This window comes from Zeus faber (genome assembly GCF_960531495.2).
Source record: "Zeus faber genome assembly, chromosome: 14".
NCBI lineage: Eukaryota > Metazoa > Chordata > Actinopteri > Zeiformes > Zeidae > Zeus > Zeus faber.
The window spans coordinates 21,144,850-21,168,004 of NC_137200.1; the positions used below are offsets into that span (position 1 = coordinate 21,144,850).

At 44.1% G+C, this 23,155-nt stretch overlaps 1 protein-coding gene across 1 annotated transcript in view; it reads right to left on the bottom strand.

Moving 5' to 3' along the window:
- Positions 1–23,155, bottom strand: part of LOC307239668 (neurexin-2-like) — a gene marked incomplete at its 3' end in the record, with an annotated part of 81,096 nt that overhangs the window by 41,381 nt on the left and 16,560 nt on the right. Inside the window, exons 6-11 of the mRNA XM_080013176.1 lie at positions 17,505–17,531; positions 10,338–10,457; positions 9,873–10,254; positions 8,655–8,845; positions 7,578–7,751; positions 6,834–6,953 (exon numbers count right to left, since the gene is read on the bottom strand). Of these exons, the coding sequence (XP_079869302.1) occupies positions 6,834–6,953; positions 7,578–7,751; positions 8,655–8,845; positions 9,873–10,254; positions 10,338–10,457; positions 17,505–17,531 (1,014 nt within the window). The remainder of the gene's footprint in view (positions 1–6,833; positions 6,954–7,577; positions 7,752–8,654; positions 8,846–9,872; positions 10,255–10,337; positions 10,458–17,504; positions 17,532–23,155) is intronic.

A 23,155-nucleotide genomic window follows, 5' to 3' on the forward strand; every position in this document is an offset into this window, starting at 1 on the left:
TATTCCATAATGCCACATTTCCATCTGTAATATGCAAATTAATGGGGCGTGGTTATCTCAACCATTCAGAGCCGACGGAGAGAGGGGGAGCTGGGCCGGTGCTGCCGTTGGCGCTCTCCTACGCAAGTTGTAGGAGGAGTAGTTGCTCGGAGACACCTGGACACACTCTCCAGACACACCTGGGTTCCGGGTGAAAAGTGGGGCTGCTTCTGTCGTGACCCGGCGTTACTCTCTGCACTCCCGCAGCGCCTACGTTTGACACCAACTCTGTGCCCCAGGTCAATTTGGCATCCGGGCCGCTTGCGGGAGCTGCAAGGATGGGGTTGCATGGGTTGGCAAGCCTTAATAGACGCCGTGTCCTGACAGAACGGGCCCACTACTCCCGCTGCCGGGAAAGAGACCTTGCACCTGGGACCCAGGTGTGGGTCTTACTGTCAGGAGAGAAGGAAGGGTCTCTCCTCCAATCTGTCGAGCCAGTGGGCTGGCCCTTGCACTGTGCTGGGACAGCTGTCGGACGTGGTGTACAGGGTGCTACTGTCGAGTGGAACTGGGTGTTGGCCCTCTGCCGTGAACAGCTCGCTCCCAACTGGCCCCTGGCTGCAACCGAGGAGGTATCGGCAGCTGAGGACCAGCTCCGAGCAACCACTCTGACAACCACTGTTGCGTAGGAGAGCGCTAACGGTAGCCTCGGCCCGGCTCCCCCTCTCTCTGCCGGCTCTGAATCTGTGAGATAACCATGGCCCATTCTTTTGCATAATAACAGATGGAGAAGTCACATGATGAAATAAACGTGCCCTGAAATAAATAAATGAGGAATTATGAAATAAAAGTCCCCCTAAAAGATAAACGTGTAATTATGAAAAAAATGTCCCCTGAAATTAACAAAAGGTCTTTTGAAAAATGTCCTTCTTAAAATAAAAAACAACCCCAATTTATTTATTTATTTAACTATATTTACTGATTTATATATTTATATTAAAATGTATTTATATATTTATTGCCTCATATATTTATTTAAGATTTTATTTCATAGACACATTTATTTATTTATATATGTTCCATAAATATTTTACACTCTGGTATTTTTCTTTTAATGAGCGCATGACTTGCTTTAAATTATCAAGTTTTCCAAGGTTAATGACCGTAAACAATGTTCTAATGACAATAATGATTATTAATAAAATAATAATAATAATAATAATAATAATAATAAATACAATGCATTATATTATAATATTAGTATGTAGGTCTTACAAAAACATCTCATCATACATCACATCATGGGGGCAGTGGCTCAGCCTGTAATCAAAAGATTGCCAGTTCAATCCCCTCCTGGTAACATGCTGATGTGTCCTTGAGCTAGATACATTGGTTACTAGGCTGGGTGAAGTGCATTTCATTGCCTGCACTAAAAATGCATTCACTTGTGCAATGACAATTATTTGAATCGAATTGACAGGTGAATGCCTCTAAATGTAAGTCTGGGGATTTCACTATTTTCTCCATAAAAAAATATAAATTTGTAGCCACTGAACGATCACTTAAATTATTTACAGATTAATTGTAATATGTAAAATATTTTGGGGAATTTCTGACAGCAAAAGACAAGAATCACTGTTACATTTTCTACCTGCCCCAGGTTAACATGGCAGCTTTAAGGAGGGGTGTGGTGTGGGGGTGGGGGTGTTTAAGCAGCCACACCTGTCTTGGGTGTAGGTAATTGGGCCTGGGATCAGGGCGGCTGTACTTCTGTTGCTCGTCAGAGCAATCCACGAGCAACAGGTAAAACCCTCATCCCCACACACGCACACAGCCCTTCTCATGACATGTTTTCCATTTGCTCCGGGCCTGCTCCGCCTTGCCCAACCTTTACAATAAAGTGGTCCGTTGCAACACCATCGCCTGTGTCTCTGTGTTGGAGGGCCCTGAAAACGCCACTCAGGTGGTGTGTGGCGGGTGGAACTGCGACAAGGGTTAAACCCTGCCAGACAATCACACGACGGCCGTGCTTAAACTCGCTCTGCGACGGAGCTTTTGGGGGTATCTGTCCAACGCATAGGCTTAGCAGAGATGATGCCTCTGGCAACACAGTAAAGACCTTGGCTTCCATGTTTCATTTCACACTGAAACACGGTGCTGGGTTCAAAGGAGCTCGAGGAGAGAAAGCACCGACACATGAAGGAAGAGATGAATACGCGTGCATGCTCTGAGATTTTCAATATCAACAGGATTAGGATGATGGATGCTCAATTTGGAATGTGTCATATAGGTGAGGGATATTTTGCGGCCAGCTGGTCATTAATATCATATAATAATATATAATACCAGGGAAATGTTGGTGACATTGTGTCACTCTTAAGAGGGTTATTTTGCGATAATGACCAGCTGGTTCGACATAACCCGCTTATTTCACAGCCATTAAGTAATAATTGGATAAAATTACGCAGAACATTGACTTGAAATTATTTTGAAGCTAGTATGCCAGGTAGGCTTCTACTAATATAACAAACCTATTTACTGACGTTAATGCCAAAGTGGACGTTTTCCATTAATTGCGAAATGTGACTGAATAAGACGTCGGGGGTTTTGATATCGATGTCCACATTCATCTCTGGCTTCCATTGTAGTTTCTCTATGGCACCACAAGATGGTGCCACCAGCTAGTGTTCGAAAAAAAAAACTGTCAGCAGAACAAGTTCTGCTGTGGGGATGGTAGCTCAGCTCAGGAGCTAGAGCTGGTCATCTAGTAATCTAAAGGTTGCTGGTTCGATCCCAGGCTCCTCCTGCTAGCATGCTGTAGTGTCCTTGAGCAAGACACTTAACCCCTAATTGCTCCTGATGGCTGCATCCGTCGGTGTTTGAATAATTGTAAGTCGCTTTGGATAAGAGCTAAATGTAATGTAAAAAAGTTCAAGATATTATTTGTTGCATTAAATATACATTTAAATCCTCCTAAATGTGCAAAGGATGTGAATTAATTTCTTTGTTTACTTGTTCTTTACGGAGTATTTTAGGTCTTTCATTTTACTCTTACTTTAGTCTTAATTACTGTTATGTAATCTACTTCACCACTTTTGCAATCGTCAATCGCCACTGAGTACAATTTGAATTTGATTGAAATTGTGGTTTAGTTGATGAATCAATTCATGCATTGTATGACTTGAGAAATATTCACTGTTGGTTTGTTGAAAGAAGTTGAAATATATTTTCTACATGGGTCTCCTCTTTCGATTGCACACCCCTATTGATAATAACTTCTATTGATAATTAACAAGTAACTGATACTCTACGAACTTATATAAATGTTTATAATTGAAATGAATTGAATGAAATTACTGCACTTGTCAATCCACTTTGTTGTATTAAGACACAACCTGCTTTGAAAACACTGTCATACAGTACAATAATGTCATTAACCTGAAGGGGAAAGTCGAAGCTGGAAACGGCCAAGCTTTTTTGTAAAAGTCTTTTGTATTTTGCGTAAGTTGCATCGATGGAGTAAAATATTCCAATGCTGAACTGGTTACTGACAGGAGTTTCCTCGACTACATGGTATTCCTCACAAAATGTTAATGGAAGCTTTACTCGTGCAAGGAATGTAATTTCATTGAACCAAATGAGGCTTTCAGGACCTGACACTTGCCTCGAGAAGTGGTTGCCAAGTTGGCAACTATGCATCCGCTGTTGGTGGATCGGCCGAAATCTTAGAATTTTACAATTGACTCACAATGATCCGATATAATTATAATCCACAGTTCAATATGGAGAGTAATATATACAAAGGTGAAATATATTAATTAACCGAAAAGAAAAGTGGTTGACAAGGGGGCAAACAGTCTGCAACCAAGACGGTTGATAATGACCCAGTTCTGGTTACCCGGGGCAACTGGGACACCTATTAATGTGGAGCCCTGGCTTTCTCTCCATTAGAGCGCTGTTCTGTTGCATCTGCAGCCTTCAGCTTCACAGATCAAGCCATCATCAGATCATCTTTTTATCACAGACTTTATTACCAGTGGGTAACGTTAGTGTTTAGTGAAAACCTCCATTATTCCCCATGCTTAATCTACCAAACTATAATATCCTTTCCCCTTTGAATTTTTGCGTTGAGTCACTTAGTTACAGGCTTGGGAAGGGTCATTTCATGAATGGCGGCAAATTGGATGTAAAAAAGTCAGAGCAGGAGGCTCACAAACTGAAAAGGTGTTGATGTTAAGGAGCTGCAACCAACACTGAAGTGTGAGCTGGGTTCTGTCCCCGAGGAACTCAAGACCTTTCAAAAATTCCAATACGTTTCATGCTCCATTTAACTTACAGAGCAGGCATTGATTTCTTCTGCTAATATATGCCTTGTGTGTAAATGCAGTCAGGTGGGAGGGCTCAGCCGGGTGTTGGGCTTCCCCGTCTCTAGGTTAATTATGGAGGATAAAGAAGGTGAAGAGGTAACACCGCCAGGGGTGTGAACCTGAGCTTTCACACACTTGTTTGGTGCCGGCTGCCAAACAGTATTTTCCAGAACTAACATTAAAAAACAAAATCTACTGGAAGAGATAATTGTATTGTCTGTTAAGTGAATCGTTTTTTCAGGCCATTTGTTGTTGACAGCATTTAACATAAAGGTCACTGTGGTGTGGGGATGGTCTTGTTGAGCAGCCACACCTGACCTGGATCTAGGTGATTGGGTCAGAGTGGCTGCATACCTGTTGCACTGTGGTTGGTCTAACGAGCAGCAGGTAAAACCCCCAGCCCTACACTCACTCGGGATAGGAGTCCTGTCATGACACACCTCCATCTGCCCCTGGCTAATTCCAATGAGCCCACTCTGTACAATAAACCGTGTGTCTACAACATCGTTTTCTGTCTCCTCTGTGCTGGAGGGCCCTGAAAACGCCATTTGGGTGGCTTGTGGCAGCGTGTGACACCCTGGAGCCACCAACCCTCTCCCGACTGGCAGCAGCAGCACCCAGGGTGTCAGGCAGAGGACCGGGGGAGGAGCAGCCGCGGCAACAACCATAGGTGACCGTCTGCAGCTAGCTCCTCTGCCCAGCAGCCACCGCCGTAACCATCTAGCAGCCCAGCAGCCAGGCCACCCCTCCAAGCAGCCAAGTCTGGCCACGCCTTCAGCAGCAAGCGCAGCAGCCTGAGGCCCCACGCTCCGGAAGGGAGGATTGGTGCAGTCTGTCATCGCCCCGGGGGAAGGAGGCTGGTCCACCATGCCGCTCAAGGGAACCAGGTCCCCTGGAATGGGACCAGTGAATTTATTTTGGACATTTGTTTGTCTAAGGTATGGAAACCCTGTTTCAGAGTCTGGTGTTTTTATTATTTAAGGTATAGGAACCCTGTGTCAGTCTTTTTAAACATTTTTTCATTTTTGTTCTCTGGTTGGTGGTGGGGGCTGGGGAGTAGGCTTTGGCCAGGAATTCTCCCTGGCCACAGTTTGGTGTCGTGCGTATGGTCTGGTTGAGCAGCCACACCTGACCTGGATCTAGGTGAGTGGGTCAGAGTGGCTGCATACCTGTTGCTCGTTGGTTGGTCTAACGAGCAGCAGGTAAAACCACCATCTCCACACTCACTCAGGATAGGAGCCCTGTCATGACATGTTCTATCTGCTCCTGGATAATTCCAACTGACCCACTCTCTACAATAAACTGGTGTCTACAACATCGTCTGTGTCTCTGTGCCGGAGGTCCCTGGGAACGCCACTTGGGTGGCGTTTGGTAGGCGAAACTGCCACATGCACCAATTGTGCTCCTTTTATACAAGTTAATTTAGGTCCCCAAAACTATGTTTTAGAATTGTTTTTAGCTGAAAACGCCACTTATGCATTCTAGCCATCGTAACATCCCTCTATACCATGAGGTTTGAGCACAAGTTTTGGGCTCTGTGAGCCAATGTTGTTTGAGCATGGCTTCCAGGTTCACCTTATCAGTCCACCAAAATGTGTTTGAGCAAATCTGAGGTGAGAAATAAGCAATCCAGTTGCTGAATCTTCACTGATATTAGATCTACAAGATATCAAAAAGCAAGTTCCGACTTTCTTCGCTGTGCTCCAGGCTTCTGGGATATTGCACCGCGATGCACTCTCAGATGCAGGGATTTTATTTTTCATGTTAACATTGGAAAATAAAGAAATCCATCTACAATAGAAACACACTATTTTAATTGGTTTTGTTTGGAGAAATGCACAGCGGCTCCGATGGAGCAGATGACCATAGAAAGAAATCCGGCACATTACTTCGTCATCAGTTGACCACATTTGACCCTTTGGTCATGTCTTTACATCTGACATTATTTATATGACAGATAATAAGGAAAAGCACCATAGGTTCCCTTTAAGAATGATTCAATGAAATTCAAATTACTCTAATACAAATGGCAGACAAAATAAATCACCTATTAACTAAGCTGAGGTTTAACTGGTTTGTTGGAGCTCCCAAACACCCATTCTATGTATTTGTGTTATGCACGTGCTCCTCTATATGCTGTTTCCATTGTTGGTGGCGGGGTCCTTTCCCGTAAAGAACGCAATTAAAGATCGGACATTGCAGGAAGTCAAAGGCAGCTGTGGTGAACTTTATAAACCTGTAAGCCCTCGGATAAAAGAAAAACCCAACTTTGTAGGGTAATCTTTACAACACAGACGATCGTATTGATTTCCACTTTGAGGATGTGAAGTTTGAATTTGACTTTTACCAAGGAGCCAAGTTCACCCAAGCAGTTAACAGTCACTTATATACAGACTATGGGACACTGATTTTCCACTTTGCCAAAATATTTTCACCATAATCACAGCACAAATATACAGTATATGTATGTGTCAAACATTAACTCACGATCGCTGCAGAATGGGCCTCCGTACGTGGTCATGGTGCAGTCGCAGGAGAAGCCCTCCCAGAGCTGGAGGCACACCCCCTGGTGGAGGCAAGAGTCCTCCATGCAGGTGGTGCTGGGGCCTGGACAGGGTAGAGAGGAGCACGAAGGTGAGAATTCCAGGTTTCGGAAAGCGTACTTTTTTCCGTTCCGTATACCCACGAGCGCAAACGTGGGGTCCAGGGGCCCCCAGGAAAATTATTAATGGCAAAACTTAACCATTATTTCATTTGCCATATGTAATCGCCGTTTTGAGAATGCACAATGACCGTTTTGATCATAGCCGCACTGTCATCTACCTAACTATAGTATAGACAACTATGAAAGTTTGGACTAAATTAAATCTAAGAATAAAAATCTCGTCAGGTTGAGGTCCCAAAAGACAACATCTTATCAAATTGGCTCCGTGGCGTAAAGCGCATCAAATCGATATTGAGCAGTTGAAAATCACTGTTAGTTGGACCTCTGTGACGCTGATTAGCAAATACACATGGTTGACTCAATCCCGGGTCGGAATTTGTACTTTCTAAACCTGGATTTTCCACCTCTAGACTCGAAACACAGACGTACACAGCCTTAATATGACGAGACATCGGCGGAGCACACAGATGGTTCAATCCAAAGGCCGGAGGGGAGGAGAGGTCACGTCATACAGACGATTCCTCAAACTAACTGACGATTTCTGTTCCCCGCCCGTCACGTCTCACCTCCACAGCCGCGCTCCACCTGCCCCGTCTTGTGCAGGGGGTCGGCCAGCAGGTCCGGAAGCCTCCCGTTCAGGTCTATGGAGGCCAGACAGCCCTGGTAACCCTCCCTGGAGGCGATGAGGCGGGGCAGGCTGCCGTACATGCTCTTCCCCACACCGCCAATGTACAGCTCCCCTGGAGGCCGTTGAGAGCATGGCAGCGTAAGTACAATTACACAGATGGTACCTCAAAACCGTACATGCTATGAGACAAAAACTATCGAACACTGTGTACTGAGTAAAAATAATACAGACAATACCAAATGTACACATGTACATCATCTTTAGAATGTAGAAGATATGTCAAGCCATATGAACATCTAACGCATGAACGTATGGACATCCACACTGTATCTTTGCAGCCATATTTCAAATGCGATTTCGGAATACTTAAAGTAGTCTGTACAGTGCCATGCTTGGATTTTTATAAACGTTTTATGTACCAGGTTTCTTAGCAATTGATCAGTGAAATGAAGATCTGTGTTGGGAGTGTGGGAGTGTTAATGGCCTTACAGTACATGCACGATTTCCTGCTTTTACACTTCAAATTGTTGATGCAGAGGTTTTCTGGCTCAATGTTAGGCTTGTTTATTATTTATTATACATTTCTTTATATTTATTAATTGATTTATTTAAATTGTTTTTACTGTGCCAATACTTATTTACATGCATATAGGTATTAAGTAATTAAGTATTTTATTTTTTTTATTATTATATTATATGCCTATTTGTTCTGATGAGTCACTGTAACACCACAATTTCCCTCTGGGGATAAATAAAGTAGCTATTATAATTAAAAAAAAAACAAAGGCCCAAGTAATTTGTACAACTTATCATTGTAGTTTGTATAATAAATCATGTCCAGAAGTTCATAGTAATTTGTGTAATAATCTATCTCTAATTGCCTCATTTTAGACCAAAAGTCTGCACTGGGTAGTTTAAAAGAATAGTCTGTGATTCAAATGCTAATTCAATGGATCATTTGACAAAAATTGAGGAATACTGTCACGCTAGGGTTGGCTTGGGTTTGGACAGGCACCTTTCAGGTCGAGGTTTCGGGCTCCGTTGGAGTGCTGGGTGACCGTACGGGCGTCGATCTTCAGCGTGTGCACGTTGTTGCCGTCACGCGACACCACCACGTTGTGCCACTGGTTGTCATTAAGCGGCTTGTCGGAGTTGCCCTTCATCAGCGACGGCCCGTTGCCCAGATCGAAAACATAGTGGATATACCTAAAGTAAAAGAAACAAAAAATACAACAAATAAATATACTTGTTCATTATACATACACACAAATTGCCACAACTTGTGCAATAATATACATGCCATAACACTGGTATCACACTGTACATACGGTAGTAAGCTATTTAGTACGTTGTAATAACTAGTAATAACTAAAATCATACCCTTTTTATCCAAAACAATAATTTACCCTGTGTATAGTAACACATTTTGTATATTTTTATATATGACTATTTTGTTTTCAATTTTTTTTACTATTTGTATATCTTTGACAATTTTTGTTTTGACTTCACTTGATATTCTATTTTATTATTTTTATTCTCCATTTTTTTCACACTGTTAAGTTTCTCTTTTTTAATGCAAATTACTCATACATGCAAATGTGGATCCTTGGAGAAAAAAACCGATTGAGTCCGATTGTGAAGCTAGAACGTATCCAATCTGAATTTACATTATTTTCAAATAACATTAAATGCATCATTTGATTTGATAACCAGTACGTGCAGTGTGGAAATTGACTGTGATCAACTCTCGAATCAAAGTAAAAATGAGCACGTCAGAGAAAACTAACCTACGTTAAAAAATGACACTTGCAAGAAGTGCAGACTCCGTCCAGGTCAAAGCCAACGGACAAAATATTTGCCTGAACTCTGAGTTTTGACTTGTAACTATATGTTACTATATGTATATTCTAACTATATTTAAATGTGCTGTAGACGAATGGTATTAAAGCAGATGTGTGTGGTGAAAAGCCTCACAGTTGTGAAGCGTTATCGTTTCGTATCATTTATTATTATTGTTGTGTTGAAATACACCTAAGTGCAAATTCAGTGACAAAAAAACGCCATCCCAGTCCTTAAGAGCCCCATCAAGATACCTTCCCCAAGTAAAAAAAACAAAAAAGAAAAAGTGTTGTATTAAAAAAAAGAAAAATCAAAGGGAAAGCTGGGTCTGCGTTAAGCCGAACACGGCAGTCTAAGTGAACTGAGCCTTGTGTCTAATCCCCGAATCCCTCACCCTTTGACGAGCTCCACCACGATGAAGTCGCTGCCATCCCCGGAGTTGTAGAGGATCAGGCCGTCGGGGCTGGTGGTCTTGAACTGGAAGAAGAGGTGCATGGAGGCGTAGGCCTGCAGGGTGGAGAAGGCCATGTAGCTGGCCTGGCTGACGAAGGTGACGGGGTCGGCCACGATGTGCCTCATGCCGAAGCGGGCGTTGAGCTCGCAGTAGGAGATGTCGCCGTTCTTGCACTGGTCCAGGTAGGGGACCCCGTTGAAGGACAGCGCCTGCAGGTGGCCGATGAAGTTGGAGGGCATCACGGAGATGAAGCGCCTCTCCGTCATGATGCCCGTCTCCACGTTGTTGAACTCCAGGCGGGTGTGGGCTCCGCTCATGTGGCCTGAAAGGAGAGGGCGCGCGTTGGCAAACGACCCGCTTAATGCCGGCGCCCGCGTCTGACCGCGTCTGGCTCCTCTGCCCTACCTTCCACGGTGACGTTGTCCACAGAGAGCTGCAGGTTCTTCCCGCGGCGGACCACCGTCACCGTGTGCCACTCGTTGTCGTTCAGCTTCTGGCCTACGAGGAGCATCTCTGGTCCTTTACCTTTGGAGGAGGAAAACCTCAGGTGACAATCTTGTCACATGTGTAGTTATTGATGTTGGTATTAATATTATTATTATTAGTATTAATATTATTATCAATAATAATAAAGAAAAAATAATATATTATAATTATTATTATTGTCGTTATTATTATTGCTATTATTATTATGCCAGATAAAAGGCTATATCTTAGGCCAGGATTGGCAAATATTTTTCAAATTTGGCCAGTACCAATTCGGCCACATGGGGCGCTATAATATGTATAGTAAAACTTGCAAACCTCAGCCTCACCACCCTGTTTGACCTGGAACTTGGTGTACTGTATAGGTGCCATTCCTCAACAAATGAACCAATTTGCCTCAAGAACATATCAAACTAAATGGACTATGCCTATTCCATGGACATTCCTTTACCAAAAAAGGTAAGAGACTGGGCAAAGAATGTCTGAGATATTAGCCAATGAAATTCAGATTTAACGTTGCAACATCTAATCTGGTCTAAGTCCACGTTACCGTGGCGTAGGACCTTGAAACTCGGCAGGACCACCGGGGACGCCACTCTGGGTCCTCGGAAGTGCGCGGCCGCTGTATTCGGTGGCCGCTGTACTTGGCGGTCGTTCGCCGACTGTAACTTTTCGAGGCTGCTTTAATTGATATTCTTTCCACAGAGCACATCGATTAAGCGCAGAAAGCACACAGGGGAGGGAAAAAAAAGACAAAAACCCCAGAAAACATTCTGATGCAGCCTGATTAGTAAAGTAAAAGTCATCAATTGTTCGATAAATTTGTCTAGTACTCCGTTTTCTTGGTACTGCAATATTCATCGGATGAAACGAGATGTCGGCCCGATCCGGCCCGCCATCTCGTTACAGCCCGGGGACTGGGCGGAGGTCTGCCCAGCGAATGTGCGGCCCGGCCTGAACATCCAGCTCTCCGCAGCATCCACCGCCTTCTCCTTTGCTTGAAAGACGGGGTTTGGAAATAGGTCACAGCGTGCCACCGCAGCACCGTCATCCCCAATCAGCGGGGGACGCAACAGGCCGACACAGCGGTTCAAAGGAGTTCTGACATCGCTTGGGAAGCTAATTGGCTGTGCCTAAGCAGACTACGCCTTTAGGGGGTTGTCTGTCTAATTGAGCTCAGGGTGTAGGAGAATTGCAGGGGACACAGAAAGGACACCAAACAGGAAGCTGCCGCGGCTGACGCCATCGGCCGCCTCTCCGGAAAACCCCGGCCACTTTGTCTTGATCCCGGGCCGTCGGCCGCCGCCGCCCGCCGCGCCTTTTTTTTGCGATGCGAGCGGACCCGAGGAAGATCAGCGGCGCCCGTCTTCACATGCGCGTACGTTTTCTCCATCCATCATGAATCCCTTCGTGAGGCCTCTAGACGGTCCCGACGGCGTGCCGACCCGACGCACTTTTACCATCAACGCCCCAAAGGGTCCTTTATCATTTTCAACCTCCCGTCGGAGCAGCGCGCGCCGTCGGCCTGCGCCTAGAATTTTTTAATCGTTCGGAGGACTTAACCCCGAGATGAATCCTTGATGTTCGGGCGCACGTCTCTGTCGCGCAAGCAGCGTTCGCCGCCACCGTATGTGTTCTGAAAGAAATTCCTAAAAACGACAGGTGATGCAGAAAGCACTCTCAGTCGGACAGTCGGCGGTTGATGGTTAAACTGACATGTTAAATGATAGTAAATACTCACTATTCAATGGTTTATACTAGGAGCACACAGCTGAACGGCCTGTAACCCTAATCTAGTGGTATTTAAAATATGTTGCGCAACATATATGGTGTATATTTATGGTGTACGGGATATATTTTGTTTTCTGAATTACCGGCAAGGGGGCGAGGGCTAATCGCGCGTGTTGCAACCTTAAAGGATACGTTTAATCTGGCCTTGATCCTCAGTTAAAAGGTAGCGTTTGATTTGGAAAAATCTTTGCTTTTTTTTTCCGCGCGTCTTTAGCGAAGGGAGACTTCAAAGGCGTGGTGATGTTTTGTGGTTGTGTTATAATGAGTGAGCCGGGGCTTTTAACATAATTGGCGCATACGATCAAAGCGCATTAATTGTGCCGGGGCGGTAAAACAAACAGATCGCTTAAGACGAGAAAAAAAAAAGAAAAAGGAAAAAGAAAAGGGAATAATGTGCTCGGTGTACCAATATTTCTGGGATTAATCATTGTTGACGATACATTCATTTTAATTTTTTGTCGTGCTAAATCACGCGCCAACCGCCCCCCAGCATCGTTCCCACGCCGTGGACGAGTGGAATGGCGGCGGATGAGCCCGTTTGGGTTTTGTTTTCTTCATTTTCCCCGTTGACGCTTGGTCCCCACCTCGACGCCCGGCAGGTCCAGGTCAACTTAAATGACTTAAATGATGAAAAGTGGAGGCAAGTCAATTCCATATAAAACGATGGAGAAAAGAAACCCCCCAAAATAGAATATTACAATATTAAAACAACCGACCAATGTTACCCAAGGTGCAAGCTGCTTCGCTTTAGCATTATTCCATTATTTATTGTATAGGACAAAATTTTTCCGCTTTTTTATTGTTTATTTTAAATTGTTTTTCTGTTTTGTTTTTTTTAGGTGATATATTTTGTTGTTTATCGTTAGGTTTAGTGTATATTGTCATACTTTTATTGTGTACAATTAACTGTAAGGTTTTGTTGTATATTTCCACATTTTTTTATATATTGCTATTTTCTTATATTTTTTATTCCATTGCTTTATAATTATTTTTGCCTATTTTCTTATGTGAGCTGTTGCTGACACTGCAATTTTGCCAAGGGAATGAATATATGATATATAATGAATATATCTATCTATCTATCTATCTATCTATCTATCTATCTATCTATCTATCTATCTATCATCCATCTATCTATGTTCATCTTTCTATCTATTTATCTATTATCTATCTATCTATGCATCTATCTATCTACCTATCTATGCATCTACTTCTCATCTACGTATCTATCTATCTATCCATCTATCAATCATCCATCTATGTATACATCCATCCATCTCTATCCCTCTATATATCCACACATCCATCTATCTATCTATCTATCTATCTATCTATCTATCATCTATCTTTATCCATCTATCCATCTACGTATCCATCTATATCTATCTATCTGTCTATGTATCAATCCATCTATCTATCTATCTATCTATCTGTCTGTCTATCTATCATTTATCATTATCCATCTATGTATCGATCCATCTATCTCTATCCATCTATCTATCCAGCCATCCATCTACCTATCTATCCATCCATCTGTCTCTCTATATATCCACACATCCATCTATCCAGCCATCTATCTATCTATCTATCTGTCTGTCTGTCTGTCTGTCTGTCTGTCTGTCTGTCTATCTATCTATCTATCTATCTATCTATCTATCTATCTATCTATCTATCTATCTATCTATCTGTCTGTCTGTCTGTCTGTCTGTCTGTCTGTCTATCTCTATCCATCTATCTATCCAACCATCCATTTATCTCTCATCTATCCATCCATCTATCTCTATCTATCCGTCTATATCTATCTATTCATCCATCCATCTATCTTAATTTTTTAATTCACCCAACAGGGAATCTGTGAATGAATCCTTCATTTCCTTTTTGTTTATGTTTGTTCTGACGTCATCCCCCTCCAGCTTCACATCCTGGGGATGGTGCATTATGTTACGATGCCCTCTGCTGGAAGAGAGAATCATTTGATATTATATTTATATATTATACATTTAAATATACAATATTTATAAATCATATCTATAAGCTATATGATTTATACAACATCAAATACAACAGCAAACCAATTTATTTGTCTATTGTATTTACAAAATTATCTTTGACCTCCTGACCTCTATAAACACACACACACACACACACACACACACACACACACACACACACACACACACACACACACACACACACACACACACACACACACACACACACAGAAGATCATCATTCCGTGGATTAAGTGCAGGAGGATGCTGCTTCTTCTACAGTATTTATAAGTACAGCCAGTGGGTTAAAGGAGGTATTTTTACCGTATGATAAATTCATGCACAATTCATATTTCAGTGCAGCGCTGCAGCCACACATTCATATAGGACATTTGTATTGGCTGGTAAATATAACTTATATCTTAAAATATATCTTTAATAGAATATTTTAGAGAAGCAATTTGTAATTTCTTACCTAAATACGCATAACAATAACTGATCCTGTGTATAGTATCACATCTTGTATATTTTGTATATTTTTATATGCGACCATTTCTGGTATGGATTTTTTTTGCTATTGGTATATATTTTATATATTTTTTTGATTAATTCCTTTTTTTTTTTCCACCTCACTTTATTTTATTTTATTAAAAAAAAAATTGTTCTACATTTTTTCAGACTGCCAAGCCTTTGTAATGCTAATGGTCTGCAGTGAAAGGCATCAACCCTCACCAGAACAAATGAGCCTATACAGTATTTAACCGTGCCTGGCAGAATAGACTGATTCAGATTTTTCTTGTAGTTCCGTCTCTCCAGGTGACAGTCTAACTAAAAGAAGTCGCAGTTAAATCTGTCGGACTAAGTGTAAGAAATGTAAAAGTGTAAGAGCATTGCCATTGCAGATACAACCCCGAAACCTCATTGAGATTCAGGAGACTATAGGCGAGCCTCTAATATCTCAAGGGCAGATATTGTGGATTCCGGAACGGCGGTTTTGGTTTTCAGCAGCGGTGATCAAAAAACAGGCGTTAGAAAAGATAGTGCATTTGAACTTGGGCCTAAACGTTGGGCTTATCCCATATCGGGGAGGAATTCCTTTTAACGCCATTACAAAAAGCTCCACTTACGGTTTGATTGAATTTGGGCGGTCGGTCTAAAGGGACCTGGGTGAATTCCGTCTCAACGTCTAGTTTCAGCCGAGTTCCCCCATGAAGAAAATCCCCGTACGAACCCGGCAAATCACATCGCCCCGGGACGCGACATAGATCCCCGCGTTGCAGCCAATCATCGTTGAGGCTTTGTTTTGCATAAACCTGCCCCTAGACGCCGCTGAGCTTGAGTGGCACCGCGTTCAGACCCGGCTATAAATAGCCCGGATGCAGCCCGTAGACCTGGGTAAACTTTTGAACGGCAGCTCGAGCCCCCCCCCCCCCCCCCCCCTTTTCACTCGAACCGCCGACGGTTTACTGCCACATAATTGCGTGGCGGGAGCCTCCTTCGTCAAATACGATTTTTTTAAGCCACGCTCCCTCGAGCTTTCAAGCCTGTTACGAGCGCAGCGGCTTCCCTGCTTTTTTGGTAGCACATCAGTAGGCGGCGTCACGTGCTTTACTAATCGTCTGCATTAGGTATGGATCCGCTTGGCCAATAGACGGCTTGGAGAGGTACAGCACAAGAGATCATTTTCATTTTTGTGTAAATGACACATAAGGGTTTGAAAGAGGAGTGAAACCAATATTGAGATGCATGCATTTGTTTTTTTACATTGTACAAAAAATAAGTGTTGTGTTTATTGTCTGTTAAGTTGAAGGACTTTGCCTGTCGGATCTTTAACGTAGTTTGTTCATTTGCGGTACAACCGTGAATAAAGCTTCTTAGGCCTTTTCACCGTCTAAAACACATTTTCAGACCTTTAAGCCACAAAACCCCCAAAATGGATGAACTTTATAAGAAATCGGAAGTGGTTTCAAAATGAGCGTACTTTATGGAGATCTCATTCAATTTTGTGCGTGCCTTTATTCCTCTCTCTTTGACGCCATAATCGCAGGAAAGTCCAGTGTCACTTTCGCACAAATTTCATTAGACTCAGCCTATAACTGCCTATTTCTAAAAAAAGGGCCGATGCCACATATCTAGGCGAGTTATGTGAAAAAATATCGGACAGCCACTGTGGCCAGTCCAGCAGGAAGCGAGCGAAGGTGTTTGGCGAGTGAAATTAATGAAAGCAAATTTTTTGCTTCCTTTTTGAAAAAACGAAGAAAGACAATAATGGAGGGTCAACTTTGTGGAATGATTGCCCGAAAATTGGAAATACCTGTGACCTTTAGTTCCATCATTTATGCCTGACCCTATATGGAAGTACTGTAATTGTCTACATGTTACCATTGAAGCTGAACATGTGGTTTATTACCATCCTGACCATAGATGTTTCTCTCGAAGACTTTACTACTACTACTTTAGTACTACTTGAATACTATGACAACTACTATGTTAGTACTTCTATAAGCAGTCCTAAAGTGTCCTCTGCTCTGATGCAGTGCAACCACACAGCACTAAAATGTGACGAGCAACCATTTTGACTTAAACACTGATAAATAATTAACAATAAAAATTCTGCCTAAAGGCAGAAAAAAGGCATTTTATCAAATAGGAGAAATGTTATGCACTTAAGGTTCAGTTAAATGTTTGAACGAATGATGCGTAGCTTGCAGAGCTAGTTCTGTAAGACAACTTGACAGCGCCGCGCGCTTCCACCCCCTTATTTGGCTGGCCTATTTAAGCGGCCAGTCCCTCCTGCTCTGCCTGCTTTGCTGCGCTCCCTCCACCTCCCCTGCCTCCACCTGTTGGGCTCTACTCTTCTATCCACTGAGGGGGAAGCTCATCCCTCCTAATGTATATTTCCAGCTCGCTGAGTATGCCTACGTTCGCTGTGCACCTCACCGGGAGTGATGAGCAGCAGAGCCCGGAAGCCCAAACTGAAACGATGCTCAATAAATAAATACAACTTAAAATTGAATCTAAGAGTCAGGGAGTTTGTTAAAGGCGAACGGGAGCCAAATGTGGAACAAATGACGTTGACTGATCAAATGTAGAGCAAAATGAACCGATTGCGTGCATATTATATTTCTTTGCTATTGAGTAAGCAAATGGCCCAGTAGCTGAGTAACCGTAATGACGCACAAATAAGAATGTAGGGCAGAATAAATAAGTGATGCTCTCCAGGAGCGGGGCGTGCGGCCCTGCAACCACAGCACAGCACAATATTCTCCATAAATCACAGTAAATAATCGGAGGAGACACTTACTGAGATTACAGTCTATCCTGATACAATCTGGTGGGAGAGAGAGTGAGATGGTGAGATTAAAGGAAAAGAAGAACAGCACAAAAAGAAGAGAACATTTCACATCCTTCAAGCTACATTCTGCAGAGAAGCTGAACAGGTGTGAGAACCCACCATCCGGGGACAAGCTCGGGAGTCGAAACCGCCACTTTTCTCCCGATAGCCTACACCCTTTTTTCCGGGGAGGAGTCAACGGAACTCCGTGTGCGGGAGAAGTTATAGACCCGGGGTTCCCAAAGTGAAAACGAATAAAAGAAAATAAAAGAAGGATTGTCCTAGAAAATATACATGCCTGTTATAAACTGATGTGGTTTCATGTTTAACTTAAAGGTGCAGTGTGTAGAATTTATTTAAATAAAAATATAAATAAATGAAAGTAATTTAAAAATGAAATAATTTTGCAGTGGTGCCCTAGGGGGCCCAGGACATCAGTTTGGGAACCCCTGTTCTAGATCGACCTTGGAATAATTTTTGAACACTAATTTCAATCGTGTCATCATAAAATAAGGTAGGAAATAGGGAAAAATGGCGATCTGCACATCTTCAGCCACGATGAATTAAAAACATAACATCACAGCACTACTATTTTACCGTTCCCTCTGTTGGTTCTGGAGGCTCGTGCCTCCCTTGCTTCACCGAGATGAAACTGATCGCTTCGCTATTGATCGGTGATCACTAAATGGGTAAATAGTACAACTGGAGTAAGTCACGTGGCTGAGGAGTGCTCTCGAGCTGTCAACCATCACAGAGCAGTGGATGCAGACAGCCAGGGACCAGAGGACCTACCCAACACCGTGCGTGTGGATATTTCTGTGTACGAGTGTACATACAGGGGTTCAATTGGTATCTGTTACGTGTCTGTTTGTGTGTGTGTGTGTGTGTGTGTGTGTGTGTGTGTGTAGGGTGGGGGGCCCACATATGCTGTAGCCCCAGCGAATATGTGGACTCCCAGTCACATGACAAAAAAAGGTATTGAACTTTAACATATACATTAATACAATAAATTATACAATTATTACAATACATACAATTAATACAATAAATAAATACATTTTATATATATATATATATATATATATATATATATATATATACTTTTTTTTCTCATTTATTATGCTTTATTTATGGGTTTTGAGGTTTACACAAAATATACAGTATGGTAACAAGTTGCATATTAACACACACATACACCTCTATACAAGGGAATTGACGTACCACTGAACCGAATCACAAAAACACAGAAAGAAAAAAATAATATGGATTAGAAATGAAACAATACCAATGAGAATCTAAATCAATCAAAATAAACAAATAAATAAGGAGATGAAATGATGATGAAACATGTAATAGGTAATGAGGGATCGTGGCATAAAAATAGGCAGAGATCAGTTCGATCCATGAAGTCAAGGTCAGTGTAAGGTCAATGAGGGAAGGGATAAGAATCTACACGGCGCGTTATCTCATCAGTCCTGAATTTTTCCAAAATTTTGAATGCTCTCTATATATCCTGAGAAGGCGCTGCCAAATCTTGCAGAACTTGTGTGGGAAGCCACGCAAGGGGTGATTTTCTCCAGTCGCATGGAACGCAGCACGTCCCCGAGAACGGGTGGGGACGTGGGGGCCCCTCCAGTTCACTGGGATTAACCTTCCTGCCGGCAGAGTCAGTAATGCCACGAAAATCCAGAGAATATATGGGCGGGTGACTCAGGAGACACCAAATAAGGTAACGGTTGGAGAGCGTTCGATGGGCACATATACAAGCAGCGGGCAGAGTGTCAAAACACAGATTCCCAGAATGGATAAAGAGAGGGGCACAAACAAAGACGTAAACCTGCCGAAATCTGTCACGTGTAGGATCGATGCCGGGAAGAAAAAAAAAAAAAAAAAAGAAGTTTGCCAGCTTTCACAGATAGAAGTGCACCCTGTGAACCACCTTAAAATTGCAGCGTTCAAAGTCTAGGGCGTATGGAGGGATCGACAGACTCCGTGCGGGGCAGCCTCCTGGGTCTTACCCTCCCGTTTCTCCACCCGAGTCCCGCGCCCAAAAATGGGCGCAGTGTAGAAAGCACAGGGGGTGGTGGTGCGGATGGATCGGATTCAGCTAATGTCACAGGTCGTGATAAAGTCCTAGGTCAGAGGATTTAGCAGCGGGGGCACAATGATTGCTCTGTAAAATTGCTGATTCTGTCACTTAAAAAAGGAGGTAAATGAACTCATGAAGAACAAGAGAAGAAGAACAATCTTTAATCGTCACACACAGCACACCACACTACAACACATGCACACACACACACACGCACATGCTTTTGATGGTGGCCGGTGAAATGAGGCCTCTGCGTTTAACCCATCCTGGCTTGTCCTTCCTCCGGGGGCAAAGCCAGGAGCAGTGGGCAGCATTCGTGGACGCGCCCGGGGACCTGGTGAGTGTCCATCGCTGGTCAGACGATGATGTTGTGCATGTTTTTTGGGGGGGGGGTCCTTACTGACGTGAAGTGGAGGAAACCCCATGTGAGCACGGGGAGAACATGCAAACTCCACATAGAAAGGCTCCTATTTGGGAGATAACCCGCCGGAGCACGGCGCCAACCGCGCCCCAGGCGGGAATCGAACCCAGGACCTTCTTGCTGTGCATTGCATTGCACTAATTTCCAACCGGCAACAAAAAAAAATGTCGGTGGTGGTGGTCGGAGACATAATTATAGTAACAGGTCGTCTGCATACAGGGATGCCTCTAGTTCAGCGCCACCTCTTATAATAATGTGTGTGGCGGACAAAGGGGCGTGGTCAAGCACCGGCCGCGGACGACAGCATGGTTCCCGTTCCCGGCGGCCGCCAAGCCACCTCGAGGCGGCGCTGATCGGTCTGACTCGAGGCGGGGAGTTTTTCATAATGTTTGTCTGTCTTACAGAGGAGATCGGTGCACGGGCTCGCGAGCAGCCCAGCAGCCAAACGCCATTCCTCCTGCGCCCGAGAGGATCATTATCATCCGCGATTATTATAATACTCCTCAGTGATACGCACATTGAAACAAACAAGTAAACTCTTGCCGTGCCGGCGCACCGCGGCCAGAAAGACGCCGCCTCCCTCCCCGAACTCTAAGCCTGTGGGAAGAGACCCCCACCATATGTAATTGAATTGACCGTGTTTGCCCCCGGATTCATGAAAATCACACCTAGATCATTTCCTCTCCTCGGGTAGGCCTCGCAAGACTCGCAGATCACGTCAATACGTAAATACGACGAAGGCTGATTTTTCAAAGTTTTCCATGACAAGAAGGGCCTGGGGTGGCGTTCAAATTGTAATATCATATACAGTGACACAACTACGGCGCGCATTCAGTGGATAGGAGACAAATGAGCGCTGACCAGAATGTAACCAGAAATGCCTTGCTGTGGAACTTCCCCATATATTTGTTGCCGCTGTTTCGTGGTTTTTTCAAGTATTTTAAGCGGGGAACGCTGCGACGGGCTAACGGATCGTTTAAAAAACGGCATCGTGGATCCGGTGCAGGATCAGTCAAACACCGTCTCCGTCCATCTGGAAGCCGATCCGGACAACCGCGCCTCGACTCGGGATCCAGGCGCGGGACGTCCGGCGAATACAGCAGCCTCCCGGGATCCTCGAGGCGGTGCTCAACGGACACTCAATGAGGGAGCCCGAACTTGAAGGGGGGCCCAACCGGAGAAATTGCTCCGCCCTCCCAAGCGCCGCTCTTTTCCCGAACGACGGCCGTCGCGAGGTCTGGAACGACGGAGATTTCACGTTCACCGCGGCACCGGGGAGAGCCGGCGGCCCGCGTAGACTTGCGGAGGATGAGCTCCTCGCCGTGGCCCGGGCGCGGCTGGGCTCCCAACGACCCCGGGGCGCGTCCGCGGGGCCGACGAGCGGTTTTGTCACCTCCTTTTCGTTTCAGCTGTGAATCGGGCGGAGACCGTCCGTCTTTTCTTTGGTTTAGGGGCCCTCAGGGTTAGCTGATCGGAGGCGATGGAAGGGTTGCTTCGACTCCTTTAGATGTGACTGACAAGTGCAGTATGGGTACTTGCGGTCGGTAGTGATTTGATTACACACACGGGAGAAAAATGTGAGCTTTACTGTTGATAAATGACAAAATTAAGTCGCCTCATCGCCGCTGAGGGTAGTTATGCCGCGTATGAACCTTGATATTTTTGATTATTAGGAAAAAATGAAAAAAAAAAGATGTACTTGTTTTTGATATGCTTTGCCTTTAATATATCAACGTTTGAAATTTGATCACCGCTTAAAAAGTATTGTCGTCAAAATGTTATTGCAGAATTTAACCCCTGGATGTACATTTCTGTGTATGTGTGCGTGCGTGTAGGTGTATGTACCTGTGGCGGTCCTTGTATCCGGCTTCCTGTTTTTATTTCAATCCGATTCCAATTCAGACCTTGCCGGCGCGTGACTACAATGTAAGACGTGACATTTGAAAACACAGGCGTCGGGTAATGGCGGCTCTGGCCTCTGACTGCCTCCTCCTGGAACTGCAGACAAGCCTTTGAAGGGCTGAAAGGGTCGAGATGGTCAGATGGGACCTGACCAGCGGGTAAAGAAGTGAGAGAACAGAGAGAGAGAGAGGGAGAGAGAGAGAGAGAGAGAGAGAGAGAGAGATAGCGGAGGGGAATAGAGGAGTAGTACACGGTAGGGAGGCGTGGAAAAAAGGTAAAGGAGGAGTAGGAGTCGGATGAGAAGTAGAAACCAGCGTACATATGCACGTACAGTGGCTCAGAAAAGGACACGCCCGGGTTGTCATTTTGCACATTTTGTTGCGGTGCTACACTGAGGTCTCTACGTTCTGCACCCTCATCGCCGAGGGAGATTTCAAGTGCAGTAATCCTATAAAAAAAAAAAAAAGGTATTTAAAGGTGAAAGGTTGAGTAAAAATGTAATTTACATGTTTTGCAATTCACTCTATTGCGTCAAAAATTGCGACTTTTTTGTTGTTGTTGTTGTTGTCTGTGCCGTGAGTCTTTTCCTTCTTCCTTTCCTTGTTTGGGTTTCTCATGGTAGGGTCACACCGCCGGCGTACTGTACATGCGCTGCAAAGCGACAGGCTGCAATGCGACAGGCTGCAACGCATTTCAAACGGAGCAGGGCTCCACCCGGCTGCAGGGGGAGGCGGAGCGACAGGCGGCGACGAGGAGAGAGCCAGCCAATGGGAGGGAAGATACGCTGTCAGTGGCGCTGATCCTTGGAAAATGGGCGCCTGGACGGACACGTGGTTCGACGATTATTTTTTTAAAAATGAAAAACGTCCCTTATACTATGGATAAAATAAGGAACGTGTCATTTTATGTTTCGCCAACAAGGACAATTCTTCATTTTAAGGGACGCAATGGCAAAATTATTCACGCAGTTTTTTCAAGACGTAATTTATTTTGCTAAGTAATCACCTCCACCATTTTGACTTAAAAAGTACACACGGCGCCGTCTCTCTATATAATGAATACTAAGAGAGGTTTGAAATGTTTGGGCGTGCCCAGCACAGCCAGTCGATTTTGAGCCGACAGGCCAACAAACGGCAGGGGGGACAGAAGCCCCGTTGCCGGCGGTGTGACCCTAGCATTAATACACGCTGACAAGAGGCTTTTAATTGA